The following is a 25,571-nucleotide window of genomic DNA, read 5'->3' as shown; positions in this document are numbered from 1 at the left end:
ATTTTTCGGTTTTGTCTTTAGCGACAAAAAAAAACTTATCGTAGTATTATACAAAAATAATAGATATTGAAGATCCAACATTATTTTAAAGCCAAATATATGTAGAAGCTTCGAAAGTTTGATCAGATAGATTAGGAGAATACAGTCCTGACAGCAGTTTCGAACTTTCCAGACTAGACAGAAACCTTAAGAAAGCAACAACTCCAAAACTCCCATTCAATACCAAACCGATGCTTTGGCATTGAATGTTTCGAATATTTCGATTTGGTATATAAATCCTTCTTGCCATTTCGTTCTGAGGGGAAGGGTTATAATGTATAAAATTTATTTCAATTTATATTCTGCAAAACATCTTTTATGTATTACTTACTTTATTTTATGTAATTACTTTTTAGGCTCTGTAAGAATATCCATATAATCAAGACATCATTCAGTGAAGTGCAATTACACAACGCATTTATTTAATTCATCTCTCTGTAAAAATATAAAATAAAAAAAATAAACAAAATTCAATTCATACGGTTCTTTTGTTACTTAGCAAGACGTTTCCTAGCAAGGCGAAATTAGGGGATAACATTTCGTCAATTTCGGTCTTCAGAATTTTATTTTGTTATTGTTTCTTTAGCATGTAAAGGCTTTATAGTTAGTATGAGACCATAAAGCAAACAAAACGTTTAAATAATTATCTGTCCAAAACACTCTGCATAAATTAAATTATAGGAGGTCACCCGTCATTATTTTCTTTTATAATGACAATTCGCCACGATTATGTCATAAGGTGACAGTTTCATCTCCGCTTTCTTTGTGAACCTCATCTAACACTGCTGTCTAGACTATTTGCTTTATCCAAGGTTTTGTGAGTGTACATTTGATGTATAACCAGCAAACGGTTTGGTTTAAACCATAAAACAGTATCCGAAGCAGACTCATCACTTAGGCAGCTAGCCAAGTTAAACCGAGTACCTGTAATATACAAATACAAATATATATACCTATTTCACACTTATGGCACAGGTCCAGTGGGGCTGTTTAATCTGCTGAAATCATATATGTGAAGGAAATAAGTAGAAATGTTTATTTAGAAGTATTACGCTATAAAAATATCGTTTACATCCCTGTAAGGAAACACAGTTTACGGGATGAACAATAATTATTATAATAGTCAGCTGGAATTTCACGGGCATCGTAAACAGCTCGAAGTTTAAAAAGTAGAAAAACGATAAGAGAATATCTTGTAAGCAAAAATATTTCAGCATTTCGGAACTATTGTACATAATTTGTGTTTTTTCTGAATTGTATGTTAGCCCTTAATACATACAAGTGTATTTTGTTTCTATTCAGTGGTAGTTGATATTTCTAGGTGCTTGAATTACATTTTTTTTTTTTTTGATACATAAGGTTTTCATGAAAAATTTCTCGATGTACACAAAATGCGGTTCATTTCAGTCCAAAGCTCTTAAATGCCGTGATCATGCTCGGCATTTGATGTTTATTCTTGTTGGTGCATAATACTCTCCTCGCATTTGATGTTTGTGCTAAGCACAAGCATCAAATGAGAGGCGAGTATTATGCAGCTCTATCCCTAGTTATGCAATAACCTCTTAACCAAATTACGAATATATTAAAATTTGTACGTATTGGCACACTCCCAAACTGTTATAGTGCATGTTGCTATAGGCATGTAAAACCGAGGAAATAGAATTGCAGAACACAATAGTTTTATACATGCTAAAAGATTTAACTAAAAATAACTTTAATACTTTAATTAATGCGCATTTAAGGGTTAATATAACTTTGCAGACATAAAATACAGAAGACAGTTTGCGATCACTGTTCGTTTTACAGAGTATTCTGAATACACGAATGTAATCACAGCTAGAATAAAATATTAGTTTCTCAAAAGTGTAACAGCTTTCATCGGAGGCAGTATGTTAAGCCTATTGAAGTATTTCGCAAATGTAAAAAGTAGTATCTGAATACAGATGAAACAACTATGATAAATAGTTAAGTATTTCAGACATATGTTCCATGAGACAATGCTTATTCATCTATTATATTCGTTCTGTATGTATGTCGATTTGAATCTTAATTCCAATCCAGTTTGTTGGATTAAAAAATAACAACAACTAGTACTTGAGATCGTTATCAAAATCTGTCCATTTATCTGTGTTTTAGTTTAAAGCCATATTGCAATTATTCAAATTAAGTGGATATTGAATCCAACATTATTTCACAGCCGAATATGGAAACTACAAAAGTTTCGTGCCGAATATAGAAACTATAAAAGTTTTGACGGATTCCTAAGGAAACCTTTCATGACAGGGACAACTCGTTAGTAGCAAGCTCCGATCACTATCCTAGGTATTTCCCATAATGTAAAACACATCTCCTAGCGGATATGTATGATGTTATACATTATGGGGGGGGGGGGGTCATACCCAGACAGGTTTCGACCTTTTTTAAGGTCTCGTCAGTGGGAGTCAGGCCCAAATGTATGTAAATACTCAGGTTGTAGTGATGCAGAGCTTATACTTTACATACGAGTTGCCAAAACAGGTGTCACATCACAAAAGGCACCAAGAATTACTGAAATAAGAGAGCCAAAAGGCTTCAATTCGGAGATGCGCAATTATTCAAATTAAGTGGATATTGAATCCAACATTATTTCAAAGCCAGTAAAGACAAGAATTTCATGCCGAATATAGAAACTATAAAAGTTTCGGCGGATCCAAGCGTTAGCAAACCTTTCACGAGAGGGTCAACCAAAGTAACCATATTGCAATGTTCATTTTAATGGAGAAAGTAAAAGAAATCATTGGAAACGATATAAAATAGCAAGTACGTGAGAACTGGATGAAATATTATATTTGACATCTTTTTTTGAAATTACGAAATTACATAAACGTATCGAGTAACCACAGTTTTGATACAAATCTGACCATTTTAGTGGTAATATGTGGCAAAAGTATACAAAATGATTGCATATGATACAATCATACGCAATCATTTGGTATTATTGCATACGATACACATTTTATGATACAAATGACATTAAGTATGGTAATAATCCTATACAAACACAAAGATGCTCGTTTTCAAATTGTTTTTTTTTTCTTTTGTAGGACACCATCATTTATTATCGCAACAGTTTAATCAGAATTATTTTTAACTTTGTTCTACAGAAAGTTGTGACATCATTTGCAACATACGTTTTATATCATTTGTAGTCTCTTTTGTCTCTTTGCCTGAAACTAAAATCATCAAATCATTTAATTTCATTTGTTCAGCATAAGCGGAGTAGTAGCAGCTCTTGATTAGTAGACGAACGGAAGATAAGCTTTAGAATAACAGAAATAATAGTATTGTGAGTGATAAGAATAAGGAGTGTAATTATGATATATTAACCATTGCTTGGAATTGTATAAAAACTTTAAAAAAAATAAAATATTATTTATAATTTCCAATATATGAATTTCTAATATTTTGATACCATTTAGTTAATATTATTATTAATAATAATATTTTTATGATCGATGAATAATAATCAATGATAATGTTATTATTGATCTCAAAGAAAGAAAGATGATGATGAAGATTTATGGTTTTAATAGGGCAAGGACAACAAAGGACAGCTGCGCCATATCAAAGGTTACAGCAGTACACAAGGTAAGACAATCACAAACATCCATGCTTACAGCGGTATTCGAACCCGTGGTTGGAGAGAGGGTACGCTAACCACTCTCCCAATCAGGCCTACAGAGAGAGAGAGCAGTAAAGATTATTTTCGATGTTTGTTGTTTATTTTTGATATCTACTATTAAGAAACCTTTGCGTTCTGTGCTTAAAAAGAAGCAAGAATTAAGCAGAGCAGATTGCGGCTAGCAGTTCGTCACTGCGATTCCAGGTATAATTTCTGAACTATAACAGTCATTTTTATTTTTACGAAAGTTTTACATACGTGCTTATCAGAGTTCATAAACGATGAGTTTATTGAATTAATTATAATTTATTTCTTATCTGCTTTTAATGTATAATTCACAAATGACATACTTATGACATTTTATGAACAACTGGTGATGAATTGTGATTCTCACAAAACTTAATAGTATGCCAGACCCTTCTACAGTATAAAGAAATGCTGATTTTGTTTTTGAATGCTTCAATTCCTCTTCCCCCCTCCAGATTATCATGCATGTTTCAGAATTAAAATAAAATGAATACCGCTAAGTGATAAAATGCGAAAGTACCAGCCTTAATTTTAAAGGAGGATTTCTGTCAAGCAAAAGCTTTTGTTTGCTAGAAGCGTAACGTGCATAGACAAAATTAAAAATAAACGTTAAAGGTCTTTCTTGGAAGCTTATTTCTTTGAATAAGCAACAAAAGATTATTTCAAAGAATCCATCCAAAGAAATTCAAAGCAGAAATAAAATTCTTTATGGAACAAGTTATTTTGCATTTACTTTTGTAAGTGCAAAATGTGAAGCAGCATTCTGAATGAAAATTCCTTCAAGTTGTTTATGAAGCAGCTGACATCACATATTTTTTATTTATTTAGTGGACTTGTTTTTATTAATGCTGTAATACTCTTTTATTATAGAAAAGCACAAAACAGTGAAATTAAAAAAAAAAAGATTTCTGTGCATTGGAATTTCTTTGTTCTGCTTGTAACAGAAAAGTTCTGGTAGTTTACAGCGAAAATGAAAATCTTATGTAACCATTAGCTTAATATTACACATCCGAAGTGAAATTTGAATCAAGCAGATTTCGTGCGATTTTTTGTTTATTTTTAGTCCAAACGTCTTCTTTCTGCAGTGAATTACAAACCCAATTCCTTGTTCACGGCAAATTTTGTTTGCATATATCGAATTAACGTGGCAACCCACTAATCTTTGCTTCATTGCATCATTAATGACTGTTCATCTTACATTTGTAAACGGTCCGAAGGACTGGGGAGGATGTCAGTCGTATTCGTCATTTCCGCATATGCAATTGCTCTTAAACAGTGTTATTGCTTTGAGAGAGAGAAAAAAAAAATTACCTACAAAATGCGTAATAAACGTCACTGCATAGAAAAGGATTTGAGCCTAGATTTCTTTTCCATGAAAATGATACTTTGTGAAACCATTCAGTTTCAAGATGTACATTTGGAGCATTGTTGAGTAAATTCTGCATCGTATTCTTCACAGCGGATCGCGATATACGTGCGCAGAAATATATGTATTCCTCACTAGTTACTTATGTCGACTAATATCTAACACAATAAAATCCATACGCACAAAACTTGGAGAAGTTCTTTCTAGTAAGCCATCTTAAAGAACGGTGTAATTTTTAAGACATTACTCAGACGGAGATTTCTCTGTCTTTCTCTTATCATATTCTACCGAGTACCAGTGTATCAAATAACATAATTTCTAAGGCATGAGTGACAATTTCGAATATAATTTTTATGCACACGTTTTGTCTCTAGAATGCTAATTTGCAATCGTCAAAGAGGAGAAAATGGATAATGATATTCATAAAATGATACATGTTATGGGATCAACTCATTTTATTTTATACCTGCATGTATCATACTTTGTCATGAAGGATAACCTAAAGTTTTTGATGAAAATAGCCCCCATGAAAGGTTATAAATCGCTCACTATGCGGTCTGTTATAGGTCATATAATCCGAAAACTCTGCACTGGAGACTAAATATTGATTTTTTTAAAATTCACTTCGAGTATATAGTCTCAAAAAAAGATCGAAATTAGTTACACAGAATATGCCTCACGTATTGAAAAAGTGTATTCTTGCAGGCTACTACTAATTTTTTCTGCATATTGTTAGTTTTTATTAAGCATTATTAACGTGTATTAAGAAATCTAGATGCAACACTACTGGGCAATAGAACCAGACTATGTAGAAGCCTTGACAATAATAAAGACATTGACGTGATTGCATGAAGATTATGATTAAATATATAAACTAATAATTTATTTAAATATAAAATACTACAATTCTCTGTTCACCAAGTATTTGCCGTGTCAGGCAATAAAGCGAAAGGACAAATATTGAACATTACTGGTGTAGACATGAGATTTGACTGTATCAGCATATTCAGCTGTATACATTTGCCAAACTGTTTGGCCTTGTGGATGATAAGGCTTTTCTCTCAAATCCCACTTGGGACATGGGTGTCCGTAAATTGCTTGGTGTAAGACTGCAACCCTGATTGTTACAAAACTGAAATAAATTGTAAAGGTTCCCTCCTCGGTCTTCTCTCTCTCTCTCTCTCTCGCTCGCTATGGTTGGCTACCTTCCCTGGGTAGGATGCATATTAAGAATTGTAATGATAGGGAAATTTTGTTCTTATGGTACTCCGTAACAATAAATCTCTTTACGGAAATATCGTTGACATATGCGATTATTTCTTTAATTCTATAAAAGTAAAATTTTTGTTGGCAAAGTAATTATGTTTGCTATACGTGTGATTAGAATCGTTCATATTTATCAAGGACAAAGACAGTAGGATGAAACAGCATTTCATAGCTTTAAAATAGCTTTGTATGTTATATTATTTTATATTTTGTGGCTTTTAAAATGTTATTCTTTTTTTTTTTCCCATAAAATTGGAGAATATTCAGAATACTAAGACGTTCTTTATATTTTTCTTCTACACGATATTAAAATAATTTGAATATCTGTTTCAGGATTTGAAACGAAAATTAGACTGAACTTTATTAGGGGTTTCTCAACCTGTGGTACGCGTACACAGGTTGAGAAAATTTTACACGTGGTAAAATTTTTGGAGCTACGCCGCGAGAGCTCAAAATTCGCTAGATCTAGTAGCAAAGTCGCTAAGTTGCCAACACTGATACTGATTAATTTCTGAGAACTGAGTGACGAAGCGCGGAACTGTAGCTCATGTCTATATATGTTTGTTAAATTGTTAAACTGTTTATATCATCACTCTCTGTATTTATCGATATATGTATTATGAATACAAAATTTAATGTGTATATACATATATTTTATTTTATTCTCATCGTTATACTGTAACTATACTTTATTTATCTATACAAGGGGTACGCCAGTTACATACATATTACCAGGGGGTACGTGAAGTATAAAAGGCTGAGAACCAATGCAATATATGATAGTTACGAAATCATCAGCTAAACTGCATATGATGAAAGAACTAGACCGAATATGTGATAACATCACGGTTTAGGCTTTCTGAACCGAGTAAACTCAGTTTGGCAATTTACTTTTCCGTTTCCTTTTTCCCTACAGAATTTATTTAAAGTACGAATAGAAGACTTCTATGCATTTTAGATGGCTGTCAAAATATTTATTTGATGTGTTCAAAAGTGTACAGTGTAAGTGATACTTAGACTTTTTTTTAATGTAGTAATAGAGGTCTAATAGTCACGAAATTGATTAGAACCTTCATTTCATCTAATAGGGCATCGATTACAGGCCCTACATTAGAATGCATAAACAAAATAATGGAAAATATAAGAAACTTTAATGCAGAAATGAGATATACTGTTTTCTACATAAGCGATATAAATCATGATAACTATTTTATAACAAATGGAAGTTACAGCAAAAATAATAAAAATAAATAAATAATGAATAAAAGATAAATAAAGTGAATAATAAAGTAAGGTGTAATCAGATTTCGGCAAATGACATGAAAGAATATTTGCATTCGATGAAATTGATTATAAATGAGTTTATTTTCATGTTAGTAATTAGTTGAAACTGAGCAACATTTAGTGGGATAAATTGTATGATTAAATTTGCTAAATGATGTAAACGTGGTTCGGCTCAGTTAAATATTTATTTTATAATTTCGTTTATTTAAATATACGGAAGGATATTAATACAATTAACTGGTTGGACGATAAATAGAAAAAAAATTTAGATGATTTCATTACGCAGTAATTCTTATGGAAGATAAATGTATTACATGGTGAAATAAGCAATTATGGATTTGTTCCGGGAAGATGAAAGAGTTAATCGACCGTGAGATGCGGTGATTAATACCCTTGGAGGGTAATGGATGGCAATGCTATAGCCAATGAAGTTCTAACTGACGCTCGGCTATTGCTGTTACACTCTTGCCATGATCAGAGCTTTAATAGTTCAATAACACTTTATCCCTACACTGTCCTCTACAGATAACGGGGAAGATGAAAAGCATTCTTCCTTCGCCCCTTTAAGCCAGTCCTTATATATATATATATAAGGATTTGTTCCATCAAAAAGAACATCTATTACAGATGTTTAAAATGAATAAAGTACTCGAACAATAATAAAAAATACAACATAAAAATAATCTAGACTATCCTACAAAACAAATATTATTAACCTTGCTGTTGAAATAAGAAATATTTCTATTAAGGAACATTCTGGTGAATTCCAGTTATGTGACCAAAGAGATTTTTTTAAATTATTTCGTTTTGCAAATAAACACTTCGGATGTGATTTATCATACTAAAAAAAAAAAAAAGACATACACACTAAAATATCAAATTTTGTCAAAGTAAATGGCATAATAAATAATATATTTAAGCCAACTCGACTACAAAAACACACTAGAATCACACTACGAGTATATAATTTCTTGTCAAACCAACTCTACTATACGGAAGCGAAACGTGGACCATAAAATGGAAAGATGAAAAACGAATTCAAACAGCAGAAATGAAGTTTCTCAGAAAAACAGCTGGATATACCAAGTGGAACCATAAAACGAATGAAGAAATTTTACAAACCCTGAATATAAAACCAATTAATTACTACATAAGACAGTATAAACAAAAATGGATAGACCATTTAAATCGAATGGACAACAGCAGACTACCAAAAAATAGTATACAGATATAAAATAAGTGAAAAAAGAAGAACCGGAAGACCAAGAAAGAGATGGAATGAAACCTGAACAGGCCACCTCATTCAAAATCCATGTTAAGAAGAAGAAGAAGAAGAAATAAAGCAACAGGACAGTGTTGATGCAAGTGTTGATGATTCAAAAGCTGTTGATGATTCAAGAGCTTAAGTAATGGATTTGACTTTAGATGTTCAGTTGAATTTTGAGAAATATTCTTTTCTATCTGTAGATAAAGTTCTCATTGATAATCTCATCCTAGATTCAACTTACCTAAAAAGAGTTTTTTCTTTTTTTTATTATTGAATTTTACTGAATGCTTTTATTGGAAAAACGATTTGGAATGAAAGTAATTCCATCCTGCCTTATTAATTGCCATAATGTCGTTTCCGTTTCGGACTGTTTTAATGGCAAACTTCAGCAAAATAAGTTTATGTGTAAAATGTATATGCTAAAAGTGTCTCTAACTGTTATGATTAATGAATGAGAATGATACACAAATACAGGAATGATACGCCCACTTTTGCTGTGATTATTTCCTTAATTACTTACTTAGCATAAGTACTCTACAGATATTTGTTTTCCTAATTTTCGTGAAACAAATATAGGAAATATAGGTAACATATATAGAAAAAAAATCAAATCAAACGAGTGGGGAATTTTTTTCGAAAAAACTCAAATACCAAATATGATTAAATACTATTTAACCAATCCAGAATTATTAATAGCGAGATCAGCTTTATTTGCGAAATTTTGCACACAATAATTATTTCACTCAACCGGAAATTAAATTACAGTTATTAATATCAGTGTTTGAATTCATGATTTTGCGAAGTTTGGATGAAAAAATAATTAATGTGACTAACGAAATCTCAGATGCTAGATACCTAGCGCACATCATAAATCTGAAATTTGATGAAAGCCAAAATAATAATAAATATATATATATATAGGCTATCGAATTCAAAACTTGCTATACAAGTTTATCCTCTAATTTTGAAAAACTATTACATAAATGGCCCGCGCGGTTAGCCTAGTCGCTTTGCGCTTCGCAACCGTATGCCTGGGGAAGGAGTGCCTTAGGTTTGATTCCTGTCGGTGACGTGAGGAGCTGAAGGATCTTCCTCAGCCTTAGTTAATAGCCAAGTTAGCCGGTCTTGGGCGTAGACAGTAGGGTTTTTTCCCCAGTTTATCTTGGTGTTTTTCATCCCGACAACGCATCAAACCGGCCTTGAGAACTCAACACTACGGACATAGGATACACCGGGGCGTAGGACTGACCACCTTATCCTGTGAACGGTTTGAGGTCCGATGATTAATAAACCCTCGACACCGCAAGGTAAGAGGGTAAAAAGAAGATGAGATGAGATTACATAAAAGTGCAGAATTATTATTATTATCTCTAAGTAGCCAATTGCGACATATTTTGTTGCAATTGCTACTTCTTCCCACGGTATGAGAACGTGCAAGTTACATTTAATTAATTAATAAATGACAGAATAAAAAGTCTTATAAATATTGCTTCTATCTGTGTTTAATATTGATTATAAATATTCCTTAGATCGTATCATGTCAAGAATTGACATGAGGTCTTTTCCAACCGAGAGGCGTTTTGGTAGCGCTCAGTAATCAATGATTTCTCCTGTAATGTTTAATTATCAATCTAATTTAAGAACTGTCCGCTATTATGAAGAAATTAAGCGAAATAAAAATGTAAGCTGAAATATGTTTTTTTGAAGTTTTATGTATTTCTTCTGTGGAATTCTAGCCATAATAAATTTCTATTATTTGAATACAGTCCTCGAAGCAACCTAAAAATTGACCCTTTGTTCTAGTAGCTTTATTTATACTCAGGATTCAGAATACGAGTAGAGACATCATTGTGAACTACACCATGTCCAAAAAGAAACCGAACTTTTCGAAAATAGAAGAATCTAGTGGTGCCACCTGTTGTGTCTTTTTGTTATTGAAAGTGGCAACCTTTATTAGTTTTGTGTCAACTGTTTATGACATTTGTTTCATTAGAAGCCGAATTATAGTGCCAAGAGTGACAGTGCGTATTGACGAACGGTCGGAAAATGAGATTCAGACAGAGAGCTGCGATTAACTTTTGTGTTAACTTGGTAAAAGTTTTACCGAAACGCATCAAATGCTTTAAAAAGCATATGGTAATGAATGCTTATCCCGTACTCAAGTTTACGAGTGGTTTAAGCGATTTCAAAGTGGTGAGACGCTTGAGAACCACGAAAAGTCGGGCCGTCCGAAAAGTGGACTGAGCGAAGTTAACATACAAACATTGGGTGATTTAATCAAAGAAAAACCCGAAATCTTCCTTGATATTGATGGAAGATGATTTGGGATTCCAAAATCAACTGTGCACAACATTTTGACCGAAGTTTGTGCCTTCGTAAATTGAATTCGCAATTTGTTTTTCACAAGCTGTGGGGAACCGACGACCAAAAAAGGTATCGAATTGAACACTGCAAGGACCTCATTAAAACAGCTCGTAAGGACTCAAACTTCCTTGAAACGATCGTTACTGGTGACGAAACGTGGTGTTTTGAGTATGAGCAGGAAACAAAGCGCCGGAGTGCTGAATGGAGACCACCAGAAGAAGGGCATCCGAAAAAAAGTCGCTTGGAGAAGTCAGAAGTAAAGACAATGTTGATTTGTTTCTACGATTCCAAGGACATTATCCACAAAGAATTCGTTTCATCTGGCCAAACGGTCAATGATGACTTTTATCTCGAAGTTTGGAAGCGATTGGTAGCGAGAATTCGTCGCATACGGCATGAATATCGTGATGCAGACAGCTGGTCACTTTTGCACGATTCACCATCTCATCGTTCGAACATTGTGAGACAATTTTTGAGAAAAAACCAAGTTTCTGTGTTGGATCACTCGCCTTATTCACCTGAGTTAGCACTCTGTGACTTCTTTCTCTTCCCCCCACTTCATTTGCCGATGAAAGGAAAGCGATACGACACAATTGAAAACGTTCAAGCGGCAGTAACCTCAACAGTATCCCAAAAACTGATATAAAAAACTCATTTAACGAATTAATTGACCATACCAAACGCTGTATCGAAGCTGAGGGAGAGTATATTGATCGAAATGAATGATTTGAACAATTATAATTGGCCTGTGTTTTATTTTCTATCAAAAGTTCGATTTCGTTTTGGAAACCGAACCGAAGGTATATTACCAGCAAGATCCTGATAAAATTTGTTGATGGACATTCTGTTGTCCATCGAAAACAAGTGATCTAAAATAAATAATTCAAAATTGTTTACTTGGGGCAGCATGTGTGAAAGACAAAACATTTAACACATCATGAATATGGTTTTAGAATTCCTTACATTTTAGAATGTTTTTATTGTTTGCGATAATAATTTTAAATAGCAACGTATCGCATTAAAAGTTGTATAATTGTGATTTCTTCAGTATCGCATACTATAATAAATTCATCCGTTATTCTCCACTCAAAAAAAAAAGATTTGTGTGTGTGTGTGTGTGTGTGTGTGTGTGCGTGCGCGCGTGCGTTTTAAGCTGCTTTGGTGGCTAATTGGATCTTCTCCTAGTTATTGATAAGTCGATCCCAAGTATGTAAAACTCTTTCCACCTTTAGACTAATATGTTTGTCAAACATCTCTATGCTTAACTTTGCTTCCATTGTGACCATCGCATTCTTTATTGAAGGCTTGTGCCCTTGTGGGAATCCGGATACTAGTACTTTTATCGTATTTTTCTACTTAAATGTTCACCCCATATTTAGTAGTTCGGTAAGCTAATGATTTCCAAAACTTTTTTGAAGCCACTCAGCACCGAAGTAAACATCATACCAGGATCACGCTTGAAGATAAAACTGATCATTGAATGAATATAAATATTCCATCTTCACTGCTATCCGGTTTATTTTTATTAGTCTAGTGATTTGCTTCTGGACTACTCGTTTTTCCTTCTAATACCTTAACTCTATTTCATTAATAATATTATCTCCATGCAAAGGTTTCTTAGTTAATTTGAACTTACTCATGCTTTTAAAGTCTATGTATAAAAGAATATGACCTACTATTAGATCACAAATAGTACAACCTACTCTATTACCTAAACAGTACTTTTAGATCACCAATATGAAAACAGATAGGTATAATTTATATAGAATACATTTTCGTGTGAAATTTGATGTACCCGATAAAAATTTTCATTACAACTTTCGTTACATTAATCTTCGTATATTACCTATATTTCTGTATATAAATAAATGGAAAGTATGTGTACATCGTATTCTGTTTTGTTACAAGATTTGCCTTAAACAATCGTTCCATTCATTTTACAGATCTATACATTTTCTTCTCTCTGTTGTTTCTGGGTAGGTCCATAGGTGTTCATAACCTTCCAAGTACTCTTGGATTTCCTAACCTTTTTTCCAGAATAGGACGTTTCCCTAAACGTAGAGTAGTGTATTGTATATTTGATGTATATAACATGTAAATTGCGTGTGTTCTTCTATCTGGTTTGCCTATGTTGCAGGATGAAAAAATATTTCACTTGCCTTCTGATGAAAAGCCTGATATAGGTTCTTCAAATCCTTATCTTTCCAGCTGAAGGAATATCGCCAAAAACCAATTGAGTTACAAATACTCTAGGTAATATAATAATAAAACAGGTAAGTTGATTATCTCTGTTCTTGGTATTCTGTAAGTTATATTAGTAGAAAGCACTAATATAACTTTTGCTTCAAATGGGCACAGGCATTGCCATATTCTGACAAAGAGAAGTTATTCTGCAAATAAGTCCTATCAAGAAATATTATTTAGAGGTGTTTGTAAATATCGCTGTAAAGAATTACACAAGACTACACTAAATTTCATTTTTAAAATTTTTATTTTCCTTATAATTTTATCTGATTTTAAAATAGAGGAATGTAATGTGAAATTTTCATCACTATTAATACTTTGGTTTTAGTTTATCTGAAGAGTTGGGTTTCGATAAATGCCAGCTTTATTCTGGTTTTATCTAGTCCAGATTAACTCTTGTTAGTGGTCATTTTGCTTATTTACAAAACAATTAATAATATTTCTACGAAAAATCAAAACTCCAGATAAAACAGTCAACATCTTATTAGAATAAAACAAGTTTTGAACAAAGTTTGCTCAGTCAGTAAAAATATTTCATTAAAAGTTCGCGTTATGCAAAATAATTCAGCGCTAAGCAGAAGAAATGTTTTGACAATAAAAGTTGAATTTCTTGCACTAAAGTATTTTATTTTCAGTTCAAACATTTGCATGCATGAGTTTATAGCACATTGATATCCACACTAGTTACAATGAATGCGATATGATCAGTCTTTTTTATAGTCATTAAAAGCTAATATATATTTTGGAAGAGTATAAAACATTTTTAAAATGAGTTTTAACATAATTAGTACTTCTTCAGTTACACGAATTAGCTCATGCTTCTAGAATAACCTTGCTGAAATTGGATAATTCTTCATAAATGCCATTTTGTTATTACAACAGTTCCTTAATTTACATGGTCACTGCTAATGACGAAACAATTTTAATAAGATACTGACGTCTTCACTTAAAATTAATCCAGTCATTTGGGACAGTTAAAATTAAACCATCGTGCAGTGCAAATCAAGCTTTTGATAAAGGTGCGAACATTATTTGATCAATATAAACAATTAGAAAGACGATAAATCCTATTCCGTTACAATGGGAGGAAAGGACAAATTGAGTAATATACATCTCCCTGTACAAATAGATGAGAATATCAGAACATCACTTTATCGCTATCTTAATGCAAAGTCATCATTAGGAGAAAAATAATTTAATTCACTCATTAATATTTGCGATTATCTGATATCAGAGCGGCATGGAATTTGCGTCCGTGTTACTCTTAAACCATATTGTGTTAACATGCAATAATAAACAGGCACTTTTGAATGCTTAGCACATGCACAATATTTAGTCGAGTTGGTCTTCTGTGATTACAGGAGAGAGAGCCATGCTTTCTTTTGATATAATCTGATGACGTCTCGATTAGCAAGACCATAGCCATTGTACCTGCGACGACAAACGAACGTGCACACTCGAAATATTTCCTTTACACTGTATCGTTGTTCCACTGCGACCTTGAGTTGGAACCATCGGGTCCTGTTATCACTATGCACTTATTTCCGCTTTGAAGAGGAATGATTTGCTCTTTGGCATCTTTTCTAGCTACGGAGCGTTTCAGTCTTTCCCACGGCTGACTAAAAGCACTCCGACATTCAATACACCCGGACGAACTTCGATTACTTGTTATCGCTTCTTGATCTTCTCTTTGAGCGATGCTGCTGACACTCACAGATCTTTGGTTTCTCTGAGAAGTCGAATTGGGAACTTGAAGATAAGTGCTTCTGCTCACAGAACTTCCTCGTCTAGATGGTGGAGATAGTCCAGCACAACTGCCACGTGGAGAACTAATTAGACAAGTGGAGCGAGTACTTAATTTGCGACTAAAGCCAGGGCTTTCGTTATCCATTGTTGTTCCCATTGTGTTCTGATACATTGAGTGTAATCTAGTGATTTTCCCTTTGAGACAGGGACAAAAGATTTGCAAAAATGTCCTTCGATATTTTTGACTTAGTAAACAGTACAAGACAAAATTACCTGCAGCATTGATAGCCATCAGGAAGTTGAATATATTGCCCAGACCATAAAGCATAGCTTCTTCGTTTGGATGGAGATCCTCTCTGAAGGACATGTACAATAAGTGACAGGCAGTAGGCAGTTGACACATGAAAAAGAGGATAACCACGGCTATTAACATGATAGTAATCTTGTTTTCTTGTCTTGAGTGGTCTCGGGAATCGTTACATCTGGTCATAGATTTCCTTTGTACCTTTGAGAGATGAACGGACCGAATAAGAAAGCTGTTGAAAACGGCTAAAAGTAAAAATGGAAGAAGAATAAATAAGACCACTGTTAGCCAATAATAAATGGTCTTATATAGATGATTCTGTCCCAGATATGATGCTCCTAAACTGACTGTAGTAATGTTAGTCGTGTCATCCACTCGCTCAATAATTACCCACTCAAAAGGAGTCGGTAATGTGAAAGTAAAACAGAAAATAAACACGCAAAATATTGCTTTCTTGGCACGAGATTCAGTACACAAGACTTTGCCTTTCATGGGGTGACACACTGCAATGTATCTTTCTACAGTGAACGTGACAGTCAGCCACACTGACGTATTACTAGAGGCATCCGTCAACATATAAATGAACGGTTTAAGCCTCCAATACTCATAGTAATCTAAACTCGTTACATTGGGATAATGGCTAAGAGATAATACGAAGGTGAAGACCAAGTACATCAAATCGAAGATAGCCAATGCTGCAAGGTAGTTATTAGTAGAAGAACGCATGCGTCGTCTAGTCATTATAACTATAGTGACAACGTTACCTATCACACCCACAATCATAATTGCAGGAACCAGCACTCGCTGAATCCAGAACCTGCTCTGCATCAGAAAGGTGGCATAAAACATATCTGGAGTGGGCCTAGGATCTGGAAGTCCACTCACATTTCCTGGTAATGATGTAGCATTCTGGAATGGGTACATGCCAATTGTAATGTTCGTATCGTTATACGCAGAACCGCTGTCCATGGCGTCAGTGATAGAAGTCAATGAAGAAGCCATTTCTGCTGGTTTCATTTGTTCAATAGCTGTTCAGTAATTAATTTTGGGTTGCTTGAAAGGACCTTTTTTTTTAGGCAGAGAGAGCACGAAAGGTGAATTATCGCACTTTCGGAAGAGATTCATTGTGCTTCAAACTGGCAACCTATAAAATATACAAAATCAAAAGTTACTAAGATAATTTAATAATATGTAACTGCTGCTAATAATAAACTGAGGTTAATATATTGTATGTTGAATTTTATGTTTTTTCTACAGTAGGGAAGTTTATAATATCGAAAAAGCTTATATAAGTAGATTATTAAAGACATTCATCCTAACAAATAATACTTAAAGAACAATGAAACCACAAAAGAGACAAAAAAGTTAAATTAAACAGCTATAAGTGGGATGAAGAGAATCAATCGCGGTGTTCACAGATTTGGGTAGTAGGCTGAGTGCTGCTCGATACTCTATTGTTCACTCCATTGCACCTTTCCGAATATAGTAAATGTGAGGAACTAATTGTTGTTTCGTTCGTTAGTTTTCAAGGGGATATTTAGAATATTCAAACCTTGAAACCACTTAACCTTTCTTTTAAGAAAACTTTGGGTACCATATACAGTCGAACTTTCGTTGCAATTGACGAAATCCTGATGTAATAACAAATATTGATGCTCCTGTAAAGGAAAGTACTAAATGTGGATGCTTTATGGCAGCGTTTCTCAAACGTTTCCTACGTCGGAACACTTCACAAATCCTGAAAGTTTAACGTAACATCTTGGTTAGAGTAGAGTATCATCAGTCTCGTATTCGATGTAAAGCTAAGCGCACACTATCGCTACAGCAGGCTGTATCGCATCGCAAAAATGCGACAGCGCACACTACAGGCGTGCTGGGCCGCATCGCATCGTATTGACCGAGCTTGTGACGAACGTTTCCTAGAATAAATACCTACGTACTTCATCGAGCTCGGAGGTGTCGGCAACCGTGGGCGGCTGAGTCAAGGCGGGCGCACGCTGTCCTTAATAGCACAATCCCCACGCAAAGTGAGGAGCGCCTGATTTTCAAACATGTCTGAACTTGTCGCAGCATATCAGGCTCATTAATTTTGATAATTTTTCAGGGAACACTTATTCACTTTCCGCGAAACACTGGTGTTCCGCAGAACATAGTTTGGGAAACTCTGCTTTATGGTATTTAAGCTTAGATAATATACGCTACTTAGTCATATATAATAAATATTATTCGCTATTTGATTTTTATATTTTGGATATTAGTGTTACTACATATATATGAAAACGAAATGAGTAAATAAATAAAATATTGAATAATGAAGTTGGGAAGAGAGAAAAGGAAAAAAAATGGCATTCTTCAAAATAACATCCTGCCATACGCGTTAATGCATTATAAAGAAGTGCATCATTCGTTCTTGAGAAGTTTAACCAAGCATGGGCCAAACGAGTTTTTCTTCAACAAATAAGAAAACAAAAAGAAATCAGAAACGCCTCCTGATATCACAAACACATTCTGTCAGTTATAATCAAGATAGCTATAACGATGACATGCCTCGAAGAGTAATCCTTGGTGGTCTCAGTAATAAGCTCATTCAAGTTCTTGACTGACTGATTTTCCCTTTCAGTAGCTTCCGATTGTAGGTGACTTTGCAGGCTTGCCCACAAAGTATTCCTGTTGAGATTTTTACAAGGTAGTTCAGCATTGTTTTTCCCCAATCCCCACTATTTTATCTGGTCTCGGTACCAGCATATGGCTGGGACGAATTTATGAATGTAATCGATGTTTGTTTACAGGGCCAGTTTGCCTCGTTTGAGGGACGAAAAACCCGAGTTTCCGTGTGAAAAAAAAAAACTACTTCAGCATGAGACCGGCTAACTCACCTTTAGTCGAAAGAGACCAGACAAAGGTTCCTCACTTCAGTGACCGAACCGAACCAAAGAGCTTCGTTTATACTGACTGAGCTACGGAGGCTCTTTCCAGTGCTTGAAAAGTGCATTTAGGATGACACGTGCCTTTTGATTTAAATACTCGAATTAGTCCACTGAAGACTTCATGGAACTATTTTCAGATATTTCCTACGGAAACTGTGAAATGAATAGGAAACCAGCTATTCCCCCATAGATCGATAAGCATACACGCGTGCACATACACGCAGGTAAGATTTCGTTGCAGACAATATCATATTTCATTTATCTGCGTTTTCGTGTGGATTTAGTTTATTAGGAACCAAATCCTCACTGAGAATGTTATTATTTAGAAAGACTAAGAGAGCTATTTTGTGGTTATACGTTAAGCAATCAAAGTGTACCTCGAGTATTACTAAATACTTGCATACAAGAGATGCTTTTCTTATCGTAGAAAAGATTGTGACAGATCTCTAAGTAAATTCAATTACTTATCGTACAGCATATTATGAGGAAAAAATTTATTTAAACAAGCATTCTTTTTTTAGCAATATCTAGAGTGTTGGAAAATTACTAAAGGAACGCTTCCGCCCTTCTTAAGGACACTTTCGTCGAATACAAAATTTTTATCCTCATATAACAGATTTGATCGCAACTTGTCTGAAGACCTTAGTTTCGCTATCATAAAACGTTTGCTTTAAAGTTTAATTGAAATGTCATTGAGGGGAGTTAAATTACTAGCAGACTTAATAAATTGAGAAAGAATAATGAACCCTTCTAGCTGTGTGTGTGTGTGTTATACAGTTCGTAAACAGTAGCTTAGGATTTTAACAAACTAAAATATCTCGTCGAAGTAATAGCTGTACCTCATAAGTATGTTTTTAAGGATACATCATAATCAGTTAATATAATGCTTGAGATAAATAACATAAATAAACGCACTTATTCCTATTAATAAGAGTTTAAGGGAGATAGATCACAAGCGGCAATTTTCCGAGGCTGGTTACATACATAAATATAAATATATATATATATATATCCTCGGTGATTATATATATATACATATATATAATCACCGAGTCAATGTAATTAATGATCATATATATATATATATATATATATGATCATTAATTACATTGACTCGGTGATTCGATATGTTCATCTTTTTTAACTGACTGAAACCCAGAAAATAAGATAACAATTTAATTTAATGGAGCACACAACATGTTTCGTCAAAACAACATCTTCTTAAAGCAAATTTTAAAAAACCCATATATACTCTGTGTTATTATAATAACATGTGTTCATCAATATATATATATATATTTATCTAAATGAGACCTAAATAAGATTTGATCTAAATAAGATAGCCAAAGATTATGGTATGATAATATCAATAGAAAAATCAAAAACTATGGTCTTTAAAGGACAAAATCCAGCAAGAACTAAAATAGTAATAGATAACAAGATCTTAGAACAGGTGAATTCATTTAACTACCTAGGATGTATGATCACATATGAAAAAGATATAAACGTAAAAATTGCAAAATTTTTAAAAATAACAGGTGTAATTAACTCTATATTTAAACCAAACCTAGTTCAAAAACAAACCAGGCTAAAAGTATACAATACATTAGCCCTACCGGTCTTAATGTATGGAAGCGAAATCTGGACAATAAAACAAAAAGACAAACAAAGATTAATAGCAGCAGAAATGAAGTTTATGAGAAAAAAATGCAAAGTATACTCTATTTGATCACAAAAGAAACGAAGAAATTATGAAAGAATTAAACCAAGAATCAGTAATAGAAAAAATGAGAAAATATGAACATAAATGGATGGAACACGTTCAAAGAATGAAAACAGAACGATTACCAAAACAAGCCTTAAAGTACAAGCCATTAGGAAAAAGAAAACCAGGACGTCCTCTACGATTCAAATGACTTCTAACGCCGGAACAGCCCACGCTAGGCCAAAATCCTTTATTTTTTTATGATGATGATGATGATGATATATATATATAGATATATATAGATATATATTTTTTTTTTTCTATATGCCTCCCACTCACAAAAGTTGTAACATTGATTACTCTGCCAATCCGGGGGCAGGGGATAAGGCAAGGTTTGAAGTGCAATTGCATTGCACTTTAAATTGCCTTCTGATAACAATGTGAAGAAAAGATGTGCATCAATTTTAAATAATTTAAATACAATTGATTTAAAAATAACTAATGTGAATTATGTTGCAATTTTTATGAAAAATTAAACTAGTGAGATATATTTTGGTAGACGCATTGCTTAATCGAAATAGAAAGTGAAAACGTATTTATTTTTCAAATTCTATTAGACCGAAAGAGAATCTCATTTGGTTCCGTAATATCTCAAAGGATACCCTCTCATGAAGAAAAAAAAAAAAAAAGAACACTTATCGGAAATGATTTTGGCAACATCACTGCGTCTAAAGGCGGAAATTCGTCCTGTAACGTTATTTTAATAAAATGATGTCATTATGACTTTCTTTTCGTGCAGATTTAAACGCATGAACCTTAAAAGTGAAAGAGAGAAACTGATTTCAACAGTAAAGAGAAATGAGAAAGGTCAGAGGGTCAGCAATATCCAAGAAAACGAACTCTAGAGTCAGGAAATACTAATTTTCCCTGTGTAGTTAAACAGTTGCTTCACCAATTATATGTACTGTAGATGAATTACTGAACGACTGGTTTGAATTAGATTTTCGTAATGCACTGATGTTCTGCGTCATTGGCGCTTTTAGAGAGAGAGAGAGAGAGTGTTTTAAAACACATTCTTTCCATGACTAATAAAATACTTGCTAAATTAATTTTGCCACGAATTCCAGTTGCAAACTAAAAGAATGATATTTCAAAAATGGTCGGCACTCCGAATGAATTACCGTTTTTCTATTCATTGTCCAGCAAAATTTGTTTTGTTCAGCCTATCCGAAATTGTTCTCGTACCAAGGAACCATCCATTCAATTCCTAACCTTTAATCTTTGTATATGATCGTTTATTATATGTGCGAAAATTCATATTCAGATGGGCCTATATACACGCCATTAATCATATCTTTGGCACCTTGACCATCCAAAGATGGCCAAGGTGCCATATAACGAATCACATGTTTGTCGGGTATGAATTGGAGGAATGATGCTCCGAAGTCAGTGAAACTGTATCCGGGTGAAATGGCTGCGAGAAGGGAACTGCCGGATTTTGAAAGAAGCATCGTGATAGGATGTCATGTTGCAGGTCTATCTGTTCGACACATTGGAGCATCCAGGTTGACAATTAGTGATACCAAACTGAGATGGAAGTGCAGGGAGTCAACTGTAAGTGCCTACCCCAGTGGACGACTCACCACACTCACCGAACGTAACTGTAGGATGCTATGAAGGATAATATATAAAAACAGCCATTCGTTGGCCGACACGTTGAATGAGGAGTTCCTGGAATTGGCTGGAACACGAATCTGTACAAAAAGTTTTAGAACTGAGGTTTACTACATGGTTTCCAAGGTAGGACCGCAATATGCAAGCCGCACATTACCCGAATCGACATTCAGTGAAGACAAACCGTCTTCAGTGGTGCAAAGAGCAACAACAGTGAGACGTGGAAGCTTGGAGAGCTCTGTTATTGAGCGACGAATCTCGCTACATACTCTAATAGCAGATGGAAAAGCATTGCTTCAATATTTTCTGGCCCTAAAATATTCATAATGCCTATATTCGTTATTACATTTCTCGTTTTTGCTAATTATTTATTGTCATTAAAATTTTGTATCTGTTGCCTACGTTCACGTGTAGCTCCGTCCGCGCGGTTGCTTAGTTGCTTTGCGCTTCGCAACCATATGCCTGGGGAAGGAGTGTCCTATATTCGATTCCCGTCGACGACGCGAGGAGCTTAAGGATCTTCCTCAGCCATAGCCAAGTTAGCCGGTCTTGGGCGCGGGCTGTAGGGTTTTTTCCGCCAGTTTATCTGGTGTTTTTCATCCCGCAAGCAGGCAGACCTGTGCCGTGAACACACACGTATTACAGTCAGGAATACAGACCCAGCCACAGGCCTGATTCGTCAGCTATGCCGATTCCGAACCCGGATAAATTTTGGGGGAACTGAGATGGCGCCGTACCTCCCCGTAAAAGGGGACTCGCGGTTGTGTATCATCATACGATAATTAATTATCGTATAGCGCTTTTTTTTTTGTTAGAATTCGAATATATTGCAGAAGACAAAACTGGAAAAAATTAACTTCTCTTAATCAAAGCTATGCCTCGTAAGATTGCTGCAGTCCTTTCTAGTTCTAAAAGATTCATATTCCTTAATATATTTCTTGTTTTGACCAGCTTCCGGATCAACTTTCTATTATTTCTGACTTTCTTTTATCTGGTCACGCAACCTTTTCCATGGTTACTGGTTACGTTGGGGGTCTTAAGTAAACTGTATCAAGTTTACTTTGGTAAAGGGATGTTTGGTAGCAAATTAAATCAAGTTTACGTTGATAAAAAAACATTTGCCGAGTGAAATCCTCTTCGACATTTCCTGATTTAAACTTTTACTTCTGAAATATCTGATTTTTTAGTCTTCTTTAATTCTTCTTTTCTACCCATTAAGACAATATTAACCTGTACATCTTCACCACAAATAAAACTATGATCTCACTTTTCTTATTATTTCTTATGAATGTGGCCAAATCAACAGCGGTTTCTGGTCGTTAACACCGTTTCTGACATACTACTCATTGCCACAATTAATAACAATGGCGATAAGACACCTACTTGTTACAGTCCGTTATTAAAAAGACAGTACAAATTACAAATTGTTATTTTTAAGCATAATTTAATAATTAAATTCTTGATTCAAAGCTACTTCCTGTCGTCCTATATTTTTCAAAATTTCTTAGATATTTTCCAGTGGAATTCATTCAAAGGCTTTCTCGAAATCCAGAAAAGCCACAAATAGAATTTTCTTTTTCGATCCCTTCTCTCTATTATTTCCCTTACAGTAAAGATCACTAATTGTTGATGTGATTTTTACTGTACAAAACATGGAAAAGCAAACTTACAATTTTCCATGTTTTATCCCTTATTCTTAGATAAATGTCTGCATAGTGACACAATTGTGTTATTCCTATAGTGAGCTACTACGCTCCCTGCCTGAGCCTCTTCAATATATCTGTATACGATTCCCATAGATACAATCATCAGGTCTTTCTCTCTTCAGACCAGTCTAAATACGTCATCGATTTAAGTCCTGAATTATCATAAGATCTGATCATTTCAATAAACATATCACCTAACTCAAAATATTTTCCATTCTTCACCTTCCTTAAGGCTTCTTGAACTATATCCAGGTTTCTTTCTTTGTTATCATTCTTACCGCTCTATTTATTCCAATTTATTTCAATATACTTTCATCTTTCTTTATTTTCTTTTTCCGATAGGAGATCGGCGATCTCCTATCGGAGGTCGGCGACCACCTTGGCAAATTTTGAGCGATTCTCAGCTATTCTGAGCAGTCTCTCAGAGTTCATACCAGTCCACTGTCTGATATCTGCCAGCCAAGATTTTCTTCGTCTTCCTTGTCCTCTTCTTCCATTTATCTTCCCTTTTATAATCAATTGAAGTATCTTATATTTTTCATTACGAAGTAGGTGACCAAGATATGCAGTTTTCCTTCTTTTTATGGTATCTAAAAGTTCACGTGATTTCCCCATTTCTTTCAGTACTTCCTGATTGGACGTTTTTGCTGTCCATGGGATTTTTAACATTCGTCTGTATAACCACATCTCAAAGGCTTCAAGTCTTTTTATTGATGTTGTCTTCAAGGTCCAAGTTTCTGCACCGTACAGCAGTACAGACCATACATAGCATTTAACAATGCGTACTCTAAGCTCTAAGTTTAAACTGCGGTTACAAAGTGTTGATTTCATTAAGAGAAAATTTTTTCTTGCCATTTCAATTCTAACTTTTATTTCCATTTCTGGATTGCAATCTTCATTTAACCAGCATCCGAGATATTTAAACTTTGCCGCTCTTTCTATTTGTTTCCTATTTAAAGAAAGTGCTAAATTAAGAATTGGTTTCTTACTTATGACCATGAATTTAGTTTTGGTGATATTTATTTTTAATCCCATTTTTTCACTCTCTGCATTTATTAGCTCCAAAAGATTTTGAAGATCCTAAATATTGTCAGCCAGAAGAGCTGTATCATCGGCTTATCGGATGTTACTGATGATTTCACGATTACAGTAATCCCTTCCTTCCTTCCACGACCTTTTGAAATATGGCTTCTGAGTAGATGTTAAAAGAAGAGGTGACAGCACACATCCTTGCCTTACTCCTCGTTTGATGTTAATGGAGTCTGTAATCATGTCATCAACTTGAACAGATGCCTTTTGGTTCCAATATAAGTTTTCAATGATCCTGATGTCTTTACCATCTAATCCAATTCTTTTTAACAGTACAATCATTTTAGCATGTTGGACTTTGTCAAATGCTTTCTCGAAGTCGATGAAGCAAATGAATATTACCTTGTTTTGGTCAATACATTTTTGAAATAAGATCTGAGAACAGAAAAGAGCCTCTCTTGTTCCCAAGCCGTTTCTAAAGCCGAATTGGGTATCACTGATGGTGTCTTCACATTTTCTGTATATTCTTTTTTGAATTATTTTCAGAAACATTTTGAGAACGTGACTCATTAGGCTGATCATTCTATAGTCATTACAAGTTTTCGCATTTACTTTTTTAGGTAGCATGATGAAGGTCGACTGTAACCAGTCTTGAGGGATTATGCCTGTATCGTAGATCTTATTAAATAGCTTTACTAATATGTTAATGTTGTCACCTTCTAATAACTTTACTATTTCTGCCGGTATTCTATCTGGTCCTAGGGCTTTACCATTTTTAGCTGAGTTCAATGCACATTCTACCTCTGATTTTAGAATGCATGAACATTCCATATGTTCATAAGTATTTTCTGGGTTCTGTCTGTCATCAGTAAAGAGTTCTTCTATATATTTCACCCATTCTTGTATTTTGTCATCCTTTTTGGATATAATTTCTCCCTTTTTGTTTCGAAGGATACAGAATT

At 34.2% G+C, this 25,571-nt stretch overlaps 1 protein-coding gene across 2 annotated transcripts in view; it reads right to left on the bottom strand.

Annotated features, from left to right (window-relative positions):
* Positions 1 to 13,746: 13,746 nt before the first annotated feature.
* The window catches only part of LOC150094598 (thyrotropin-releasing hormone receptor-like), a 208,342-nt gene continuing 196,517 nt past the window's right edge, over positions 13,747 to 25,571 (bottom strand). For both annotated transcript variants that reach the window (XM_090410978.1, XM_090410979.1), the window contains one exon: positions 13,747 to 16,712. In XM_090410978.1, the coding sequence (XP_090267104.1) occupies positions 14,990 to 16,585 (1,596 nt within the window). In that variant the 5' untranslated portion in view covers positions 16,586 to 16,712 and the 3' untranslated portion in view covers positions 13,747 to 14,989. The remainder of the gene's footprint in view (positions 16,713 to 25,571) is intronic.

The sequence above is a fragment of the Typopeltis vanoorti genome, chromosome 21 (genome assembly GCF_054136105.1).
Source record: "Typopeltis vanoorti isolate ZY-2024b chromosome 21, IOZ_Tvanoo_1.0, whole genome shotgun sequence".
Classification (NCBI taxonomy): domain Eukaryota; kingdom Metazoa; phylum Arthropoda; class Arachnida; order Uropygi; family Thelyphonidae; genus Typopeltis; species Typopeltis vanoorti.
Note: the sequence above shows the minus strand (reverse complement) of the source record. Positions and strands in the feature narration are given on the sequence as shown.